Source organism: Brachypodium distachyon, chromosome 1, assembly GCF_000005505.3.
Source record: "Brachypodium distachyon strain Bd21 chromosome 1, Brachypodium_distachyon_v3.0, whole genome shotgun sequence".
Classification (NCBI taxonomy): Eukaryota; Viridiplantae; Streptophyta; class Magnoliopsida; order Poales; family Poaceae; genus Brachypodium; species Brachypodium distachyon.
In genome coordinates this window covers 19,092,293-19,113,295 of record NC_016131.3, presented here as the reverse complement: position 1 = coordinate 19,113,295, position 21,003 = coordinate 19,092,293, and the positions used below count along the sequence as shown (strand labels likewise).

Genomic DNA, 21,003 nt, shown 5'->3' with positions numbered 1-21,003 from the left:
ATTATTTTTTCTCGAAAAATAAAAAATTGGAAAATGAACAATATACTTTTCTCAAGGAAAATCCAAGGACTTCTTGGCTTTCTGCCCTTGGAGCAGTATCTACTGTAGTACACTCTTCCATAAGAACTGAAGAAGGGCCGTTGTACTGACAGTGATGTCTGTTGCTTTAAAAAAAAAGGACTAGTCCTCACTAGTTTCACATGTGGATTCTTGGTTCCGATGGAGTCTGCCGTTGAAAAAATTAGCGCTTTGGCATTGCGGTCAATACTCAATACTTTTATCCTTTATATTGCTATGGTATCGACGTGTACTCACTCTGCCAGTTTATCTCACAGTTGCTTCTAACGATCGAGGAAATTTGGAACATTGATGATTTGCCATGACCTGAACAACTTCCATCAGCTGCATATTTATCGTTATTTCAAGGGAAAACAATATATAGTTGGAGCCTGAACTTTGTGACGAGATTCAAGTTGGATCACTAACAATGCAATCAAATCTAATAATTCCAAGTTCATATTGCACTCTGGAGCAATGGAGTAGTTTTGCCAATGTGGCATATATGACGTCTACAGTTTAATGTAGAAATTCAGAAGAGATCATAAACTCCGGGATTTTTTTAATTTCTAGAATACACCCAAGTAGGCCTATTATATATTGAAAAAGAAGTTACCGTGACGCGGTTACAAGCCCGTAGGCAACAAAGGCGACTACTCTATTACAGCCCACTCCGGATCGACTCTACCACCGATACAAAAATCAAACACCCTTTGAACAACGCCGCACTAGCCCAAGCTCGTCCCTCTCTGCACATGGTCTGTAAGACTTGATCAATCCTAGGCGCCGCTGAGTTTCTATGCTTCCAAAGGCACCAACACACAAGAGTTATACTAGTATTGAGATTCTTCTGCTCCTTCTTGTTGTTCACCTCCAATCTCGTCCACCACTTGACGAGCGAATCATTTGGCGAAGGGAGCCAACAAAATTTTCCCCACTCCTGCAAGCAAGATGCCCAAATCTGCCTGGCGAAAACACAGCCAAGGAGAAGATGATCCCAACGTTTGCTGGTCTTGATTGCAAAATGGGCATCTGCCGGGTTTGGCAGGCCACTTCTGCCAAGCCGGTCTGGCGTCCAGCATCGATTACGGATTGCTAACCACATGAAGACCTTGCACTTGCTCGGTGCTCGCAAATCCCAGACTTGAAAATGATCTGCTTGTTTTGAAAATTAAATTGGCATTTTTTTGCACTAACTTTCCCTAGTACTATGCAGCTTACGGAGATAATATCTAAGAAAAAAAATACAAGAACGATTCATTTTGGCACTACACAATTTAATGTTCACCCTCTCAATTTTGCACTAGAGAACTGACATTTGAAAAACTGAAACTGATGCATCAGACATAAATAATTTACTACTAGAACCCGCATTTGTCGTAGCTTAGTAAAAGAGCTCCGCCAACTGGCAGAGAAGAAGTACCAACTTTGATTACAACTCCCCAGAATTAGAGGGAGAGATGAATAAAATAGAGAAGTAAGCTATGACAAAGAGCTCCACCAACTTGCAGAGAAGAAGTACCAGCTCTGATTACAACTCCCCAGAATTAGAGGGAGAGATGAATAAAACAGAGAAGTCGATTACGAACTTACAAGTCCCTGGAAATAGAGGGAGAGATGAATAAAACAGAGAAGTTGATTACAAACTTACAAGTCCCCGGAATTAGAGGGAGAGAAGAATAAAACAGAGAAGTAGATTAATTACAAGATGTTTCATCTCCCCTCTAGCAAAACCGTCACCGAAGAGTCATCTGACATGGTGCAAAAGCTCCCTGCGGACGAGACATGCGTACTTACACCTTCTACCTGTAATATCCCCATTGTGTTGTCGCTCTTGTAGGTTGGAGACAAGTTAGAAGTTGAGTGTCCACCATCTAGAAACTGCATGACCTTCCGCATGCTAGGCCTTATGTTGGGGGATGGATGGGAGCACATCAAACCTAGATTGAGCACGAGGATGGCCTCCTCTGTGTTGCAGTTTCCAATGAGTCGTGGATCTACCGTGTCGAGAATAGAACCGTTACGTTGGTGCTCAAGGACCCAGTCGACAAGCACTATCCGGTGATTGTTTTCGTCCATACTGAATGGCCTACGCCCACATGTGACCTCTAAGAGAAACACGCCAAATGCAAACACATCCGTTAAGGGTGTTGCTTTCCCAGTGCGCACCAGTTCTGGTGCAAGGTATCCCATGGTGCCAACCACATGTGTAGTTCTAGCAATCGTGCCATGATCGTATAACCTTGCCAGACCAAAATCACCCAACCGTCCATTCATCTGGCTATCCAGGAGCACATTGCTTGCCTTTATATCTCGGTGGATGATGACCTGCTCCCAGTCCTCATGTAGATATAACAAGCTTGACGCAATGCCTTTGATGACCCAATACCTCTGATGCCAATATAGAGATGGGCCATTTTCGTTATGTAGGTACTTGTCGAGACTACCATTTTTCATGTAGTCGTAGACCAAAATAAGTTCACCGTTCCGCCGACAGTAGCCTAGCAATTGTGCGAGGTTTCGGTGTCGAAGTCGACCAATGCTCACCACCTCTGCAATGAACTCTCGTAGTCCTTGCCTTGAATCATGTGACACTATCTTCACCGCAATCTCAAAATTGGATGCGGGAAGCACCCCTTTGTATACTCTTCCGAACCCTCCAACACCAACTAAATTGCTACACTTGAACCCATTAGTAGCATGAAATAGATCCTTGTATGCAAAACGGTGTGGGCCAAACTCGTACTCCCAATCCTCTCTCACCTCGGAAAACCGGCGGCGACGAAAGACAAAGACGGCAACAAGCAGTGCAGCGACGACCAATGCAGTGGTGAGTGGCAGCATGATACCCAAGATCTTGGATCGTGTCTTTGTATCCACACGCGGCAGTGTTGGAAGCTTGGAGAAGTCAAGCGGCAAGGCAGGTCCGTCCAAGCTGAAGCTCCATCCGAGCACGTAGTGGTGCGCGATTATTGTACCTGAAGACGATGAGAAGCCAACGTACATCATGTCAACCATGATTGGGGAGAGATCAATGGCTTCAGAGAGCAGAGGATTCTTGGGCTTCGACATTTGCATGGGAGCTAATGTCACATTGAGTCGCTTGACCTGTCCGTCATAGTCCACCCACACCTGCATCGGTTCACGGCTGCTTAGCGTGAGGTCTCGGAAGGCGCCGTCCTCATCGTTGTAGTAGCCGGCCGTCTTTGCCTGCCGCGACACGAGACTGTTGACGTCGATACCCACATGGTTGCTGTTGATGTCGTGGAACTCGGTGTTCATGATGGTGTCGAGCTCAACCGCCAAGATGCGATTGTTCGGGGTGCCGTTCGTTGCGTTGAGAAGGCCGAGGTACTGCCGCCTGTTTGCGGTGGAGAAGTCCGTAGTCGGGGAGACCACAAAAGCGAGCCCATCACAACTTAAGCCATGATATTCGTCTTCAATGGCAAACACGAAGGATGTGGAAAAGGAGCGTGCCACAACGGCGGTGTTCATTACCGTCTTGGACTCTTGGATGAACCGGAGAGGCGTGGGGTGGAAAGCGTGGCCATTTGGCGGGTTAATGGAGTTGGTGAGCGCGAGGACGCCGCTGGGCATGACTTTGGCGGAGCCGTCCAAGGTCAGCTTCCCCGCCGCGAAACCATGGTAGTCGAACTGTCCTTCTTTCGCCGACCAGGCCAGCTTTCCGTCGAGGAGCAGCAGTAGGAGCAGAACAAGAGCTACCATAGTCGGCATAGCTTGTGTGCACACAAATATGAAGTGTTGGCCTAAAAAAAAGTATGAGGTGTTGGTGTTAATCATTGATGGATATAGGGAATACTGACGTGACGTAAATATTTGTCCTACGAGTATTTAAGAGAAAAAAAATGCTTTTAATAGGTTTATGGGTCTATTCCTTAGTTGATACGGCACCTTTAACTACTCTGTAGACCAGAGACAGCGAGAGGGTTTTTTATGAAATTTCCTGCTGTACTGCTTAGAACTATCTACTCCGTATGAAATTTCCAAGTCAGTCGCATTCAGTAAGCGCCGTGCCCTTCACGGTGACAGCGACCGGGGTCAGTCCATGGGGTAGAAAACAGGGATGGCCGAATGAGACCCGTTCACATTCGTATCTCCAATTTTGTGATTATTTCTAGATCAGATCAATTTTACATCCGACCAGAACTTTTCTACTCCGTATTTGAATTCCAGTTTTGCAGTTTCTTTATCCAACTAAGAGTGAGAAGTACCTCCCTCTATTGAAGATGCAGAAAGTGAGACATAGGGGCGCACAGGGGTCCACATTTTTAGTCGACTAGCTCAAAACTCGTATTTTGCTACGGATGAATTAAAGTGGTTGGAATATCCGACATAGACTAAAAAACCAGTATTATGTGTTAGTGGCACTTTTTTTATGTCACCTTTGATGGCTAGCATCATCGCCACTCAGTAATTTGCAATAGGTTTAGTTGTTTGCACTAGAATAGAACGAGGTAAGAGGTGGTGAGAATGTGACGGACCCGACACGGGGCTGTTGACGTCGATACCCACATGGTTGCTGTTGATGTCGTGGAACTCGGTGTTCATGATGGTGTCGAGTTCAACCGCCAAAATACGGCCGGTCGCGGTGCCGTTCGTCGTGTTGAGAAGGCCCAGATACTGCGCCCTGTTCGCCGTCGAGAAGTTTGAAGTCGGAGAGACCACAAATGCGAGACCATGACAACTTAGACCGTGGTATTCGTCATCAATGGCAAACACAAAGGATATGAAAAAGGAGCGCGCCGTGAAGGTGGTTTTCATTCCCGACGTGGACCCTTGGAGGAACTGGAGTGGTGTGGGGGTGGAAAGCGTGGCCGTTTGGCGGGTAAATGGAGTTTGTGAGCGTCAGGATGCCGTTCGGCATGACGGTGGCGGAGCCGTCCAAGATAAGGTTCCCCGCCGCCGCGAAGCCTGCCTTGGTAGTGGAACTGGGCGTCTTCCGCCGACCAGGCCCAACAGCAGGAGCAGAACGAGAGCTACCATATTCTTCTTGGCACCAGAACAGAGCAGGAGCATAACAAGAGCTGCCAGAACAAGAGCAGGAGACAGTAGCTTCTTGGCGCACTTGTTGCCCTGTTGCCTTGAAGAATCGTGTGCAGACAACTATGAGGTGTTAATCATGGATGGGTGTACTGATTGATGTCACGTAAATGTTTCTCCTACGAGTATTTAAGAGAAAAACTGCATTTAATACGTTTATGAGTCAATCTCTACCTTAGCTGATACGGCGCCCGTCTACTCTTTAGACCGGAGACTGCGAGGGTTCTTATCAGAGGCGGCTATTTTTTGTTGTGCATCTCCTGCTTAGTAATAGTACTAGCTAGGCTATGATTTCCAAGTCGTTGCATTGAGTAAGCGCCGTGCGACAGCGTGGTCAGTCCACATGGTAGAAAATATGGATATGGCCGAATGTGACCCCGTTCACGTTCCTTCTGTTTCCAATTTTGAGATTATTGAGCTGACCTAGATCAGAACAATTTATAACGACCCTTCTATTTGAATTCCAATTTTGGAGTTTCTTTTGGGCATCGGACTGTTTTTAGTAGTCTAGCTCAATTAAAGGTGGCAATCGGTCGAGTTTTGTCAAGTCAATCATTACCGTACCCGTATCCATACACATGATCTTACCTGCGATTCTTCTAATGGGCTTATAATCGACCATACCCATGGTTACCCCTCGGATTTAACCTACTGAAGTGATTATACACTAACATAAGAGCATAATAGACACGAAACAATTGATACTATATATGTAGGTTAAAATATTAAAGTGATTGTGCATCTATAGAAGATCATAATTCAAATGAAAAAATGATAGTGCATTTTCATACTTGTTGTTGTGCGATTTGTTGGTCTATCTGAAATTGTGTTTTATTTTTGTTATGAACCGAAAGCACAACACGATGTTGCCAAGGCAAGGCACCATATTAAATCCATACCATCCAAATTATTTAAATTATTAGATCTTAATGTTCAAGATTTAACAAGCGAAATATATTTGATGAGCTAGCTCTGAGGGGTTTAATACCCATATAAGCCCATCGTATTTACGTTAGTGTTAAGTCAATACTCTGTAAGACTATGAATGTTATGTACGTTAGTGTTAAGTCAATATCTGCTAGACTCTGTAAGACTATGAATGTTATGACCTCTTAGGTTATTATTTCACTCTTTTTATTCGTGAATCATGAGATGGTAAATATGTATCATAATCTATATTTTTTGTAAATATGTGTCACTAAAGGTTACTGAAGAATTGTAACCAAACTAGCTAAGTGACCTGTGCTCTTAATTGTGTTGTCTTCTCTAGAGCATCTTTAATTGTTGTCTTAAGGGTTTTTTTTAGGCTAAACCCATTAATTCTGCGTGTGGTGGGCCAGTTGTTGCTGATGGGCTAATGACTGCCTAGCTTGTCGTCGATCTTAGCCAGACCAATTAATCCTATGTGCAGTGGTGGTAGAGAGTGGTGGGTGAACGAACTCCGATTGCAAATTAATAGGTAGTATAAGCGTAGCTCGTTGTCAATTTTTGGCCCGATCCATTAATTTTGTTGTGACGGTGGTAGAGAGTTGTGAAGTAACAAACACCAACCGTAAATTAATAAGTACTTGTTCCGTTCCATAATTCTTGTCGAAATATTACATGTATTTAGATATTTTTTAGGAATAGATACATCCATTTTTGGTCAAATTTGAGACAAGAATTATGGGATGGAGTGAGTAGTATAGATATAGATATATGTAGAGCAATGCATGAAAGCATGATGACATGAAGTGTACGTGTAATATGATCGTCTTTATCCTTGGTGGATTGATTAAGTGAAGGATACTTGGATTCTCTCTATCATTTATATCACTGGGTTACTCCACTGAAATCTACACAATTGAAATGCTCAAAATTTACTGAAATTCCACTAGATTCCAAAAATTCAGAGAGGCCTCATGGAATATAAAAAATATGGAGAAACACATCATTGAAATTCAAAACAAACATTTGAAAAAAAATCTTTAATTCCGGTTTGACCAAAATTTCGCTCTGGTTTCACACCCAAAATGAGATATTAATAAAATTTAAAAATCTTAGCAAAACCGTAACGAAGCACCTCTTGGTGTGTTGGTGTAATGATGGGTGCATCTCCACTCGTCAGGGTTCAAATCGTGGTGATCACAGTTATAGTTATGTTGTAGGGGTTTTCCTTACGGTCTTTCCGTAAAAAACCCGTAATGAAACATACACCAAATTTGAAATGTTCAAAATTCACATAAATTAGAGTATACAACCTTTACAATTGGAAGGTAAGTCTTAATCTATACCGTATCGTTTTTATCTTTTCTGGATGAGTACCTAATCAAATCTCTAGAAGAAGCTAGGTTTTGTCAATTACACAATGAATCGCACTTGTTCACCTACGTTCCACGGCAAGAACCACGTCACCTTCCTCCCGAGAGATCAGAAATGGCACCCATGCTCGTCGACGACGCATTTGGCACCACGTTCTGCTTGAACTCCCCGTTGTACATCCTCTCGACCATGCTGAAGCTAAGGTACGCCGGCGACAGGTCCGGGAGGATCATGTCGCCGTCGAGGTACTGCATGACTTGCCGCATGGTCGGCCTCGCGTTGGCCAGCGGGTGCGAGCACAGCAGCCCGAGTTTTAGCACCAGCGAGACGTCGTCCGGGCTAAACCCAGCCGGAATCCTGGGGTCAACCGCGTCAAAGATTAAACCCTTGCGCCATAGCTCGACCACACGATCTACGAGCACGATCCGGTTGTCACGCTCATATTGCTCGATCGGCCTTCGCCCACAAGTGATCTCCAGAAGGAACGCGCCGAAGGCGAACACATCCGTGGACGGGGTTGCCTTGCCCGTGTGCCCGAGCTCCGGAGCCAGGTAGCCCATGGTGCCGACAACGTGCGTCGTGTGCGCGTCCCCTCCGTGATCATAGAGCCTTGCAAGCCCGAAATCACCCAGCCGGCCGTTCATCTCGCCGTCGAGAAGCACGTTGCTGGCTTTCACGTCCCGGTGGATGACGACCTGCTCCCAATCCTCGTGGAGATACAGCAACCCGGAGGCCACCCCTCTGATGATACGAAACCTCTGGAACCAATCCAGTGTCCCTGCCGCGGTGCTTGAGCTTGATCCATCGTCGTCATCGTGCAAGTACTTGTCGAGGCTCCCGTTGGGCATGTAATCGTAGACCAGGAGGAGCTCCCCTTTGCGGCGGCAGTAGCCGAGCAGCTGCACGAGGTTCCGGTGCCGCAGCCGCCCGATGCTGGCCACCTCCGCGACGAACTCCTTCATCCCTTGCCTCGACTCGTGGGACACCTTCTTCACGGCGACCTCCATGTCCCCGGGCTTCCGGAGCACGCCCCTGTAGACGCTCCCGAAGCCTCCTTCCCCGAGTAAGTTCTTCTCGCTGAACCCCTTGGTGGCATGGAAGAGTTCTTTGTAGGTGAACCGGTGCGGGCCGAAGGCGTCCTCCCAGTCCTCACGCAGCTCCGAGTACTTGATACGCCGGCGCACGAAGATGTAAATCCCGACGCCTAGAGCCAGAACGAGCGCCGCCGACGCGATGGGGAGGACGATCTCCAGCACCTTGGACCGCGGCTTGGGCCAGGCCCGCGGCAAGGCCGGGAGTGCCCGGATGTTCAGGGCCGGGGCCGGCCCGTCCAGCGCGAAGCTCCAGCCGACGACGAAGTGGCGCGTGGAGAGGACGCCCGTGGCCGACGAGAAGCCCACGTACGCCGTGCTCTGCACCACGACCGAGAGGTCGACGGCGGTCCTGAGGAGGGGCCTCCTGGGCCGGGCCAGGCCCAGGGGAGCCATGGTGACCGTGACCTGCTTTGCGGCCCCGTCGTAGTCCACCCACACCTGCATCGCCTTCCGGCTGATCAGGCTCAGGTTCCGGAACGTCCCCGGCGTGCCGTCGTCGTAGTACCCGGCGTCGGCGGAATCAACCGACATGAGACTATCCACGTCGACGCCGACGTGGTTGCCGTTGATGTCGCGGAACTCGGCGTTGAAGAGCGTGTCGAACTCCACGGCGAAGATGCGGTCGCTGCGGTTGCCGTTGTTGGTGTCGTTGAGGAGGCCCAGGAACTGGCCCGGGAGCGCCGTGGAGAGCACGTCCCTGGACGCGGCCACGAAGAAGGCCATGCCGTGGCTGCTCAGGTCCGCGTACTGCCCGTAGATGGCGAACACGAAGGACGTCGAGAAGGAGCGCACCGCCGCCGTGGTGGCGTTCGTCGATGATGATGCGGCGCGGAAGGGCAGCGGGGAATGGTGGAAGGCCTGACCTTTGGTTTGCATGGTGCCGTTGGTTAGTAGAAGGAGGCCGTTGGGGGTGACCGTGGCCCCGCCGGCGCCGTCCAGCGTCAGGTTGGCGCCGGTGAAGCCGTTGTAGGTGAACTGCGTGCCGTCATCGCCGGTGGCCGCGAGGCAGCGATCGGCGGCCACGAGGAGGAGGAGAAGAGCTACCAGGTGGTGCGGTTCGGGAAGCATGGCTCTGAAGGTATCAATCACTTCGCCGGCCGTGGCCACGGCCAGGGGTGGATATTATGGGTGCTCTCGGTCTTCTGAAGGATTAGCTGAGAATCCTCTGTTTTTTGTCCAGGAGTAAAGCGGTCAAGAAAAGAGTCATTTTTTTTTTGTCAGTGTTTGCGGCGAGGAAAATTCCGGGATGCTCGTGGGTTCGTGGTGCGTTCGACGTACCTAGAAGTTGTGTGGTCTGATGTCTGGATTGACTGCAGCAGTATCTATAGTTCTACGCATTTGCACCACATGTGGTCAATGCCATCTTGTTGTCTTTCACGGAAGAAACTTAGAAACGTACGACGCCCAGCCCCGGCCGGAAGTGCGTCAACTCCAAAAGTCGTTGTTCTTGACTTAATTAAAGCAGCAAAGTCATATGTAGCTACTCCAGATTTTGACTCCCCGGTGCACGTTAATTTGCACCAAACAAAGGTGTATAGAACACGCGTTCGATATCTTGTCTTACAGAACTGGCACCTTTTTTTTGTTTTTCGAGTAGGCATTTTGTTGCTGTTTGATCATTTTGGGGCCGGCAAAATGATCAGCACATCAGGAGCTGAATGTATGGAAGCGACCCGCAAAATCGCGCGTCAGTGCACTTATTTTGTTACAGTAGGACCTGGCACGGGAACAGAAAAACGGGAAGTGCCTGATCTACCCGGACGCCTGGCCCTGGCTAGCCCGTCCAACTGCCGAGGTTAACAAAAACTGGCTTCTCCGCCCGCGCGCCAGCGCCTCCCGTTCAGTTTCGCCCACGCGGCGGAACACCCATCCATCAGAGACATGGATGGCTCGCGCCGCGCGCTCCGTTAAAACTTCCCCCGCCTCGTCTCCCCAGTCTCCTCCACTCTCCAGCAGCACCGTGCGCGCGGCGGGAGGATGGCGTGCGCGGCCCCGCCCAGCCCCGTCCCCGTGCCCTCTCTCCCCGCGCGACGCCGCACGACTGCCGCCTACAGTCCCCCGTCGTCGCGGCTCTCGAGGCGTTCGTGGCTCCCCTCTGGAAACGCGCCCCGCGCTCGTCTGGCCGCCGGGGCTTCTAATGTCGAGCCGGCCGAGGAGAGCCTCCCCGCCGCGCCGCCAGGCCCTTCGGCGGCCCTGCCCCAACCAAACACCAGGTCGGTACGCGTGACACGTGCACTCCAGTTACTGAATTATCTCTACTTGCGATTTCCTCGATTTTCGAATTCTCCGATTGCCTTCGTCCTGTTTCCCAACGATATCCACATTTACATTTGTTCTGGCGCAGCACCTGGAATTGGAAGGGTTACAACATTCGCTATCAGTATGCTGGAACGTCTGGCCCTGCATTGGTTCTAATTCATGGGTTCGGGGCAAACAGGTGGGCATCATACACGCTCTTTTCTATTTGAGTTTACTATTTGCGGACAACAAAAGTTCTTCAGTGATCATCGCTCGGGGAGTTAGTTTAGCCTTTCAACTATAAATACAGTTTAATAGCTGCTGTTACACTTGATACCAACTGCTAAAATGTCTGATCGACAGACTGTTCCTTATAAATTATGCATACTTGCTAAGTTTCTATGATAAGGTGGAATACATTTCCATTCTCTGGTGAATACGAAAAATTTACCGCTTTACCAGTGAAACTGTTGGGCCTGACTATTTTTAAATCTTTTTAGATAGCAATTTTCCCATCTCGGTTTGTCAGTTTTCTTTTTCTCTGACCGTTTCGACAATGTAAAGCGTTATTTATGGTGAAAGCTTCAGTTGCATCTATTCTGTCCGGGTCGCACCATTTTTATTACTAGTACTGCTTACTGTAGCTATCAGTGGTTTGCAGTTGGGCTGAAGCAAGCCACCTTTGGTTAACTCTGTACTAGTTGAGTGCCCGTGCGTTGCTACTATGATTTAAGAAAAAGGAGGTCAGACCTTCTTAACGGGACACCTGGCCCCTGGATCCAGTGCCAGCGGGGTTTGCGGCAAGGGGACCCTCTCTCTCCTTTTCTGTTCATTATTGTGGCAGACGTGCTTCAGCGACTTCTTCTTGCTGCTTCTGCCAATGGACAAATCTCGCACCCCATCGACGAGACCTTGCCTTGCCTGGTCCTCCAGTATGCCGACGACACCCTTATCATCCTGCGTGCCGACCACTCTCAGCTTGTTCATCTGAAGGACGTTCTCTCAAATTTCTCGCTGGCCACGGGTCTGCAAATTAATTTCCACAAAAGTACCTTCATGCCAATTCACGTCGACGCTCAAGATGCAAGCTCAATGGCAGGAATCTTCGTGTTACGAAAATAGAGATTAAACTAGAAATGAGAGACACGAATTTTAACGTGGAAACCCTCGCGGGAAAACCACGGATGCACGAAGGCGCAACTTCACTATGTTGGAGTATTACAAGCACGAGACGACATGCCGTCTTTAGGTGTGACTACATGGGGGTATATATAACGGGCAATAAACATGAGTCCTAGTAGGACAAGGAAAAACGAGTTCAACTCGTATACCAACACAAAGCCCAAACCTATCCTGCTACGTCTAGCAGAGTTGGTAACGGATTCGGATCACTTTTCAACAATCTCCACCTTGAGTCGAATCCCCTCAAGTAGTCGAAGAAAGTAAACACCTCCAAACAAATGAGCATAAACACCTTGTGCGTCAAAGTCCATAGGACTAGTGAGTAATACCAACTAAGCCTGAGCAAAGCTCAAACTTATTGGCAGGAACTTGTTTTGTCATCATATCAGCTGGATTATCATGTGTATTAATCTTGCTGACTTTAACATCACCTTCAGCAATGACACCTCGAATAAAGTGATATCTCACATCAATGTGCTTTGTTCTCTCATGGAACATTTGATCCTTTGTTAGGTAAATAGCACTATGACTATCACAAAATATTGTAGTGCAAGACGCACTTCCACAAAGCTCAGTAAATAAACCTCTTAGCCAAACAACTTCTTTACAAGCTTCTGAAATAGCCATATACTCGGCTTCTGTAGTGGACAAGGCAACTGTAGCTTGAAGACTTGCTTTCCAACTAACGGCACATCTTCCAATGGTGAACACATAACCGGTAAGAGATCTCCTCTTATCTGAATCACCAGCAAAATCTGAATCCACATAACCAACAAGTCCATCTCTAGATTTTCCAAATTGTAAACAAACATTTGCAATGCCCTGCAAGTATCTGAAAATCCACTGAACTGCTTTCCAATGCTCTTTACCAGGATTAGCCATGTATCTACTAACAACACTCAACGCATGAGATAAATCGGGGCGAGAACAAACCATGGCACACATAAGTGAACCAACTGCGCTGGAATAGGGAACTCTAGACATGTACTCAATATCATCATCTGACTGTGGACATGAATCTGAAGAAAGTCTGAAATGTGCAGCTAAAGGAGTACTCACTGGTTTTAAATTCTGCATGTTGAAACGATGCAATACTTTATTGATATACCCTTTCTGACTTAGGTATAATTTTCCAGAGTGTCTATCTTTGGAAATCTCCATACCAAGAATCTTCTTTGCTGCACCAAGATCCTTCATCTCAAATTCACTATTTAACTGTGCCTTTAGTTTCGCAATATCAGCCTTGTCCTTTGCAGCAATCAACATATCATCAACATATAGGAGCAAGTAGATAGGAGAACTATTAGTTGTCTTTAAATAAACACAACTATCATAGTCTGATCTTCTGAAACCCTGAGAGATCATAAAGGAGTCAAACCTCTTGTACCATTGTCTTGGTGATTGCTTCAAACCATAAAGAGATTTCTTTAACTTGCAAGCAAAATTCTCCTTTCCCGGAACGACAAAACCTTCCGGTTGCTCCATATAAATGTCTTCTTCGAGCTCCCCATGTAAGAATGCAGTTTTCACATCCATTTGCTCAAGCTCATAATCACGCATAGCCACAATGCTGAGTAAAGTACGAATAGAACTATGCTTGACAACAGGGGAAAAGACATCTGTAAAATCAATACCAGGGATTTGGCTGTAACCTTTTGCAACAAGCCTTGCTTTGTACCTGACCTCTTCGGTCAGGGTGACGCCCTCCTTTTTCTTGAAAATCCACTTGCAACGGATAGGCTTCTTCTCACTTGGCAACTTGACTAACTCCCAAGTGCCATTTTTCTCAAGAGATTCCATCTCATCATGCATGGCAGTCATCCATTTATTTGAATCAACAGAAGTAACATCCTCTGAATAAGTTGAAGGTTCAGCATTACCTTCAATTTCTTCTGCCACACTCAAAGCATATGCAACAACGTTGCATTCTTCAATCAACCTCCTGGGTCGAACAATATTTCTTTTAGTCCTATCAACTGCAATGGACCGTTGTGGTGGCTACACAACATTGGGGTTGCCCGATCTCTTCGTTCCCTCAGAATTACCTTGGGCTGCCTTTGTCTTCTCACAAACTTAAGTTATCCGCCTTCCGTCCCATTATCGACAAGGTCGACCGCCGTCTTGCCGGCTGGAAAGGGAAGCTTCTTTCCATCAGCGGTCGCTCTATTTTAGTTCGTGTTGTTCTTAGATCCCTACCTTCCTACGCTATGGGGGCCATCCTGCTTCCTGCGGGCACTATTCAGGAAATTGACAAGCGTTGTAGGGCCTTTTTCTGGACTGGTGAGGACCATGCAAACGGGGGAAACTGTAAAGTTGCTTGGGATGAGGTTTGTGCTCCAATGGAAAAAGGGGGCTTAGGTTTCCGTTGCCTTCGCACTCACAATTCTTGTCTCCTCCTTAAACACCTTGCCAAGCTTCACTCACCTTCGGCGGCTCCCTGGGAGCAACGTTTCGCCTCGACCTACGGTTGGTCCGATCACCGAGACCTTGGCGATTCCCATCCCATGGACTCGCCTGTTTGGAAAGATCTTTTAGCCGGCCTAGACCTTTTTCGCAGCCTTACCAAGGTCACCATTGGCGACGGCCTCGCAACCTCATTCTGGCTTGACCTCTGGCTGGGGGATGTTCCCCTTGCCTCCCGCTTCCCCGCCCAGTTCTGACATTCTCTAAGGCCCAACATCTCTGTTGCTTCGGCTTTTCTCTCTTTTGACAGCCTTACGACCTTTCGCCCCCGACTCTCCAATGCGGCGACCATCGAGTTTGGCGACTTGCAAATTTTGTTGGCTACTGTGATTTGAATTTACAGGTCAAGGACTCACGTGTCAGTAGGCTGGACGGCAAGCCCCTTTCCATAGGATCTGCTTACTCGGCTTCCTTTGCGGATAAGCACAACGACCCGGCCGCCTCCGTCATCTGGAAGAGCTTCGCCCCGAACAGCTGCAGGATCTTCATGTGGCTGGCTTGCAAAAACCGACTATTCACCAATGAGAGACGCTTCCGACGTGGGCTATCAAACTCCGACAAGTGCCCGTTCTGCGACTGCCCGGAAACAACTTCTCACATGCTTCTTCATTGCCAATCGATTCAGGGGGTCTGGTCGGCGCTTCAATCGATCCATCCTGATGCTACTTCTGTTAACGACATCATTGATCTCTCCACCAATAGGCAGCCGCCAGACAGGGTGCACTCTTCAGTTCTTCTTCTCGTTCTCTGGAATATTTGGAAAAGGAGAAACTCGATGGTTTTCAATGCTGTCCTCGAAGATGTCAATACTGTTATTGAGAGATGCTCTGCGGATGCCTCTCTCTGGGCTCATAGATGCAGCTCACCTACACCTCAAAGACTCATGGCGGACTGGGCGATCATGTTGTCTCATCTGGCGAGACGTTTGTAATAAGTCGTAACCTCTGTATATTCTTCCCCCAACCCCCTAACTCCCTGTAAAGTTCCGGTTTTTGTTTAATAAAAGTTGTGCAGGCTGGCTTTCGCCCGCCGTAGTTCGGGTCAAAAAGAACAATGGAACTTTTTAGATAGCAATTTGTCCATCTCGGTTTGTTTGTTTTCTTTTTCTCTGAACTTTTCGGCAAGGTAAAAAGCGTCATTTATGATGAAAGTTTAAGTTGTATCTATTCTAGTGATAACAATGGAACTTTTTTTTTATCTTAAACTATACTACTCCCTCCGACCCATATTGCTTGTCTCAAATTTGCCCAAATATACATGTATCTATGTTTAAAAAGCGTCTAGATACATGTAATATTTCAACAAGTAATATGGGTTGGAGGGAGTAGTATTTTATTGAAAAATACTTTACATTTGTAGTTTGATTGTAGCTTTTGGTTGGACATGTTTCCATTGCACAAATTTGCACAGAGACAACTTAGAAAATAATGTTTCCATTGTACAAATTTTAGATAATGTGAGTTAAAAATTAACTTCCCCGTTTCACAAAAAAATATATTCCATGTACGTCCCATCTTTTTTATGTGTTTTCCTGGCATGTTAACAGCCTTATTTTCTTCATCAACCATGTACTGATTTCTCCTTTTTGGTTCTCCCTCAGTGACCATTGGCGGAAAAATATCCCTGTCCTTGCCACGGCAAATAGAGTTTATGCAATTGATCTAATTGGCTATGGCTATTCCGATAAGCCTAATCCACGTGAGTTTAAAGAAAGCTTTTATACTTTTGAGACTTGGGGAGAACAACTTAATACGTTTTGTGCTGAAGTGGTCAGGAGTGAAGCTTTCTTCATATGCAATTCAATTGGAGGTATGTTGGATGCTTACACACACAGCATGGAACAGTTATGTTTATAAGGACAAAATTTGTGTTTACTTTGGTTTAATGCTGCAATGAATTTGGCTGTGTGCCAATATTGATGCAGAGGCCAGGGATTACTCCGTTTTCGAAAAAAAAAATATAGACAGGAATTAATGTAGCAGGACAGTTCTGGTTACTTGCTACAGTCTGTAATAGACATTGAGGAAGCACAGATACGTGGATACGTATCTGATATGCGATACGGGGATACCGCGATACGTCAATTTTTAAAAACATAGATACGGTGATACGTTTCTATATATATGTTAAATAAAAAAAATACAAAAAGTAAAGATTTTTATATGAGAAGCAGCCAAAAATTGTGCTGCATTGCCAGATTCTTGCCAGTTCCTACGGTGCTCTAGCTCCCAATTAAAGTTGGCACTCTTCTTGCCGTGGCTGACCTGGGCAGAGAAGGGAACCAGAGAAGAGAAGTCAAGAAATCAATCAGCCATTCCATCTGAACAGAGAAGGGAGATGGGTAGGATGATGGCCGGTGGGCTTTTTCTGATGTTTAGTTTCCTGTATCCCACAAGTATCGGGAGGTATCCCTCGCGTATTGGATATTTTTATTTTTTTTGAATCGAAAAATCATCCGATACGGGCAAAATACGTATCGGGGAGTATCCGGCCGTATCCCCGTATCCATGCAGTATCCGATGCCGGCTCAGAGCCGTATCCGTGTTTCCTAAGTTCCAGAGCACATTTCCTCTTAATTTGAACTTGGTTATTTCAGCAAGCACACTTCCTGCATTGGATAACAGGTAGGCCAAAATGCTGTCTGCCCTGACTTAAACTTAGAAATTTCATCTTTTAAAGTGTCACCGTGATGAGCATAGGAAAGGTGCTGTTTTAAATTTGATTGCTCACAAATATCATGTTTTATTTTGTGTATATATGTCACTTGAGACGATTTCTTTTTGTAGAAACTGCTTAGTGAACACATTTAGTTTTTACATTATACTGCAGGGCTTGTTGGTCTGCAGGCAGCTGTTATGGAACCTCAAACGTGTAAGGGTATTGTTTTATTGGATATTTCACTAAGAATGCTTCATATAAACAAGCAGCCATGGTTCGGAAAGCCTTTCATCAGATCATTTCAAAGTCTCTTAAGGTAATTCACATTTCATGCTTTGTCACGATCTTCTTGCTCATTTGTTCTTTGCTAATAATGCCTTTCTGGTTGTCAGGAACACTGTTGTTGGAAGGCTCTTCTTTAATGCAATTGCAACACCAGAATCTGTGAAAAATATTCTTTGTCAGGTATTTATTTTAGCCTTTCATCTTTTAAATAGGTACTACAAATTATGTAAGAACAATATGTGGCATATATACAAAATCCATAGAATGTAATAATATTCAAATGGGAAACCTCTCGAATTAAGTAAAAACACAGATCTGGCTTGCTTGAATCAAATCATGTGCGTGGGCAAGAAATACCCTGTCTATGTAAAGTTAGACATGTCACAAACATTACAAATGTATTGGAGGTAACGCCAGTAAGCTTGAACCGTGAGCTGAAAGCTACCATAAGCTTGCACCCTAAACTAAGTACTACTATTAGAGTCATTCGAAGGATAACTGTGACCTTTCTACTAGGTGACGCCATATTCCCTATCTTACGAGTGTTCGCATGTTATGCACAAGCTGAAGCTCCTTGGCTGTAATCGTACTAATTATCTAGCAACAATGTTAAAGTAGAAGTCTAGAATACTATTCGTCCCATAAGTGCATGATATGTTTGCATGTTCCTTCTCAGATGTAGTACAGGCCAGTGAACAATTCCACCAGTAGGAATTCAGGAGTTAGTCAGTCTGTCTGTCTGTCTGTCTGTCTGTCAGGTTATAGATCCATGCCTGGCAACATTCAAGGTTGGTTTGAGATTATGTTCTTTGATAAGAAATGCTCCTTATAGATAGACTGTTGATCATTGTTCTGTAGGTCGCCTCAAATATGGAATTTCCTTCAGCAATTGTCTGTCCATTTTCTTAAAAAGCTTTGTCTGTCCACCTATTGGCTTGCCATTCTCCATGTAGAAGGAAATGTAATAGGTTAGAGCCCATTAGTTTTTTTTAACGCAGTTAGAGCCCATTAGTTTTCCATATGAAGAGTAGCAAACTGTACTCTCACAATATGTGTGTTCCCCTGTTGAAGAGGTTGGTATTAGATAACATGTATCACGCATTTCTTGCTAGTAATGTTTATCTTCAGTTTAGAAGAGTGTTAATTTGTGATGGTGCATTATTTTGAATCTGATAAGCAAACAAATACATGCATGCATGCTGCAGCAAATATGAGTTATATGCCTTACGTTCCAGAGGACAGTTTCATTGGATTTATTCAAATTCTTTAGGATTTTCTTTCCAAAACGTGCAATAGAAACATCTAAATTAAATGCAAGAGCTCTGTACCATATGTTTCTAGTGAAGCTTGGAGATGCCTTTGTTTCATTGTCTGTGAAGTACAAAACGTTTTTTTTCCTTCTTTAAAGATTAGTTGAATACTGCAATGTGTAACTTATTTTCCCCACCTTTATACTTTTTCTAATTCTGATAAAATTCCAGTGCTACCATGACACATCCGCGGTTACAGATGAATTAGTTCAGATGATTCTGCAGCCAGGTCTTGATCCTGGTGCGGTGGATGTATTCCTTGAGTTCATCTGCTACTCGGGAGGTCCTCTACCTGAAGAGTTACTTCCCATGGTGAAGGTTAGGATTTCTTTAGTTGTGTGATTGGTCGTTTCTTTTGTTTGTTAATTTTTTGTAAGGGTTTGTTTTCGATTGTGCAGTGTCCAGTTTTGGTAGCTTGGGGGGAGAAAGATCCATGGGAGCCTGTGGAGCTTGGAAGAGCCTATGGATCTTTTGATGCTGTTGAAGATTTTGTTGTCTTGCCAAACGTTGGGCACTGCCCGCAGGTCCTCTATCTAATAGCTGGATTTAGTTGAATATTTTGTATTGCAACCTGCCTAGCATTTTAGTAACAATCTATATGCATAAGGCAGCACCTGTCTCATATATTTATATTTCTTGTTGCAGGATGAAGCACCTCAGCTTGTAAATCCACTTGTCGAATCATTTGTTAAGCTCCATAGTTAACACATAGGTGGGTTGTTTTCTTTGTTTTTTCAAAGCCCTTTGTCCACTGGATCCAAAAGTTGCTGGAATATGGAAATGTATATTTCATTGCCGGATAACAAATGGGCTGTTCTTTCATAGGCCCTCTAGTTGTTTACACTGCCAATCCAGTTATTAGTTCATATAAATTGATAATAGAAAATACAATATTGCTTCTTTTCTGGAAATACAAGTTTTACTATTTTCTCTGCAGTACTTTCATTTGAGCACTGGTGGCGAAAACATACATTATATTGCAATTCAGGTATGAGATATTAGGAATTATCTGATTTTATATTACAGTAAATGAAGAACCTGTCTCCTCAGAATGGAAAAGTTCCGATGCCAGCAGCACAGATGTTTTATTCTGGTTTTACTCTTGACGGGATAATTGAAGTGATACAAGTTGGTATGTACATAAATTTCGTCCTTGTCTGCATCCATTGTTGGTAGAATCTCCACAATTTGTACAAACATGACGCTAAATGTTAATGTTGACATTCTTATCCCTTAAGATTTTTGTTCTGATACTGCTTTAGAGAATGGACAATACAGTGCTTAGTGAGGTGCTTTCAAAAAATAAACAGGTGCTTGTTTTTACAGGACAGGTGCTTAGTTTGGACCTCTAGCATAGAAATAAACATTGTTTCTTAAGGATAAACTGGTTTAATTTTATAGGCACCTCCTTAAGCACCTTGCATTGTACATGATCTTATATTCCTCTGTTTATAGTTACTCCCTCCGTTGCATAATTCTTGTCTCAAATTTGCCTAAAAAGCGTCTAGATACATAATATTTCGACAAGAATTATGAAACGGAGGTAGTACATGTTTTGGACATGAACACAATCTTAGACATGTAACTTTGACCGTTAATTTTCATAAGTATGAGATACTAAAAAAAATCATTTCTCGTGTTGCAGCAAACATTACATATCGCAATGGTATTTTTTTTTGAAAAGGAAAAGTGGTGAATGTGGATCATGAATATCGGGCGAACGCTGTGCCCTGTTGGTAAAATGCATTACTGGCCAGCACTTAGCTTCCTCAGCCCTCAGGCGCCCCTCGCAGGAACAGTTCATCATGGGAAATTAACGCCAAGCTGATGTGACACTGCGCCACGTAGATGTTTTAGTCCAAGACATGGCAAAAAAACATGGGCCGCAGATTAATTATCATGCAAGGTGTTGGTTTACTATTTTTCGACCGAGTCACCGACGAATTAGTAAGCAAAAGCACCCATGAGTCTAAACGCTTGCATAGTCCCATCGGTAGGACAAGACCGAGTCTCGTAACAATAGACTTTGAACAAAAATGCTCTGTTCTTGCTATACATCCAGCATGCAAACCCATTGGCCACACAGGAATCTCTCACCTGCAGTCGCGCGTCACCATCTCCCTGTTGGTTTGGTCTAGCTACCTCGTGTGATTGAGTATGAAAGGAAACAAAAGAAGCAAAACTTTGACGTATTTGTTATTGCGAACAACTCTTGAACGAAAAGGCTCGTCTTCTTGTAATCATCGTAACCACTACGCGCGTGTTGCAATAATCTGGCATTAGCAGTACCATTTTCCATAGGATCGAATCAAGGAAATGCATATTTTACCGTTCGCTGACTCAACTCTTTTTTT

The 21,003-nt window shown here is 45.3% G+C and overlaps 2 protein-coding genes across 5 annotated transcripts; one reads left to right on the top strand and one right to left on the bottom strand.

Moving 5' to 3' along the window:
• Nucleotides 1-1,484: 1,484 nt before the first annotated feature.
• Nucleotides 1,485-9,775, bottom strand: LOC100846075 (L-type lectin-domain containing receptor kinase IV.4). The gene is made up of 2 exons (XM_014897005.2): nucleotides 7,536-9,775; nucleotides 1,485-3,420 (listed from the first exon to the last, which is right to left on the bottom strand). The coding sequence occupies exons 1-2, from the start codon at nucleotides 9,579-9,581 to the stop codon at nucleotides 1,771-1,773; spliced, it is 3,696 nt and encodes a 1,231-aa protein (XP_014752491.1). The 5' UTR covers nucleotides 9,582-9,775; the 3' UTR covers nucleotides 1,485-1,770.
• A 521-nt stretch (nucleotides 9,776-10,296) lies between these two features.
• Nucleotides 10,297-20,569, top strand: LOC100845771 (uncharacterized hydrolase YugF). Of its 4 annotated transcripts, none has more exons than XR_731975.3 (10): nucleotides 10,297-10,726; nucleotides 10,858-10,950; nucleotides 15,997-16,205; nucleotides 17,226-17,370; nucleotides 17,447-17,519; nucleotides 18,821-18,967; nucleotides 19,048-19,173; nucleotides 19,295-19,361; nucleotides 19,676-19,781; nucleotides 20,295-20,569. XR_731975.3 is itself a non-coding variant. In XM_010238220.3 (9 exons), the coding sequence occupies exons 1-8, from the start codon at nucleotides 10,491-10,493 to the stop codon at nucleotides 19,352-19,354; spliced, it is 1,089 nt and encodes a 362-aa protein (XP_010236522.1). In that variant the 5' UTR covers nucleotides 10,297-10,490; the 3' UTR covers nucleotides 19,355-19,361; nucleotides 19,676-19,910. The 4 variants fall into 4 exon arrangements, 2 of the variants coding, with proteins under 2 accessions (XP_010236522.1, XP_010236519.1); XR_001405273.2 differs by having other exon boundaries at nucleotides 10,298-10,726; nucleotides 19,587-19,781; XM_010238220.3 differs by lacking the exon at nucleotides 20,295-20,569 and having other exon boundaries at nucleotides 19,676-19,910.
• Nucleotides 20,570-21,003: the final 434 nt, after the last annotated feature.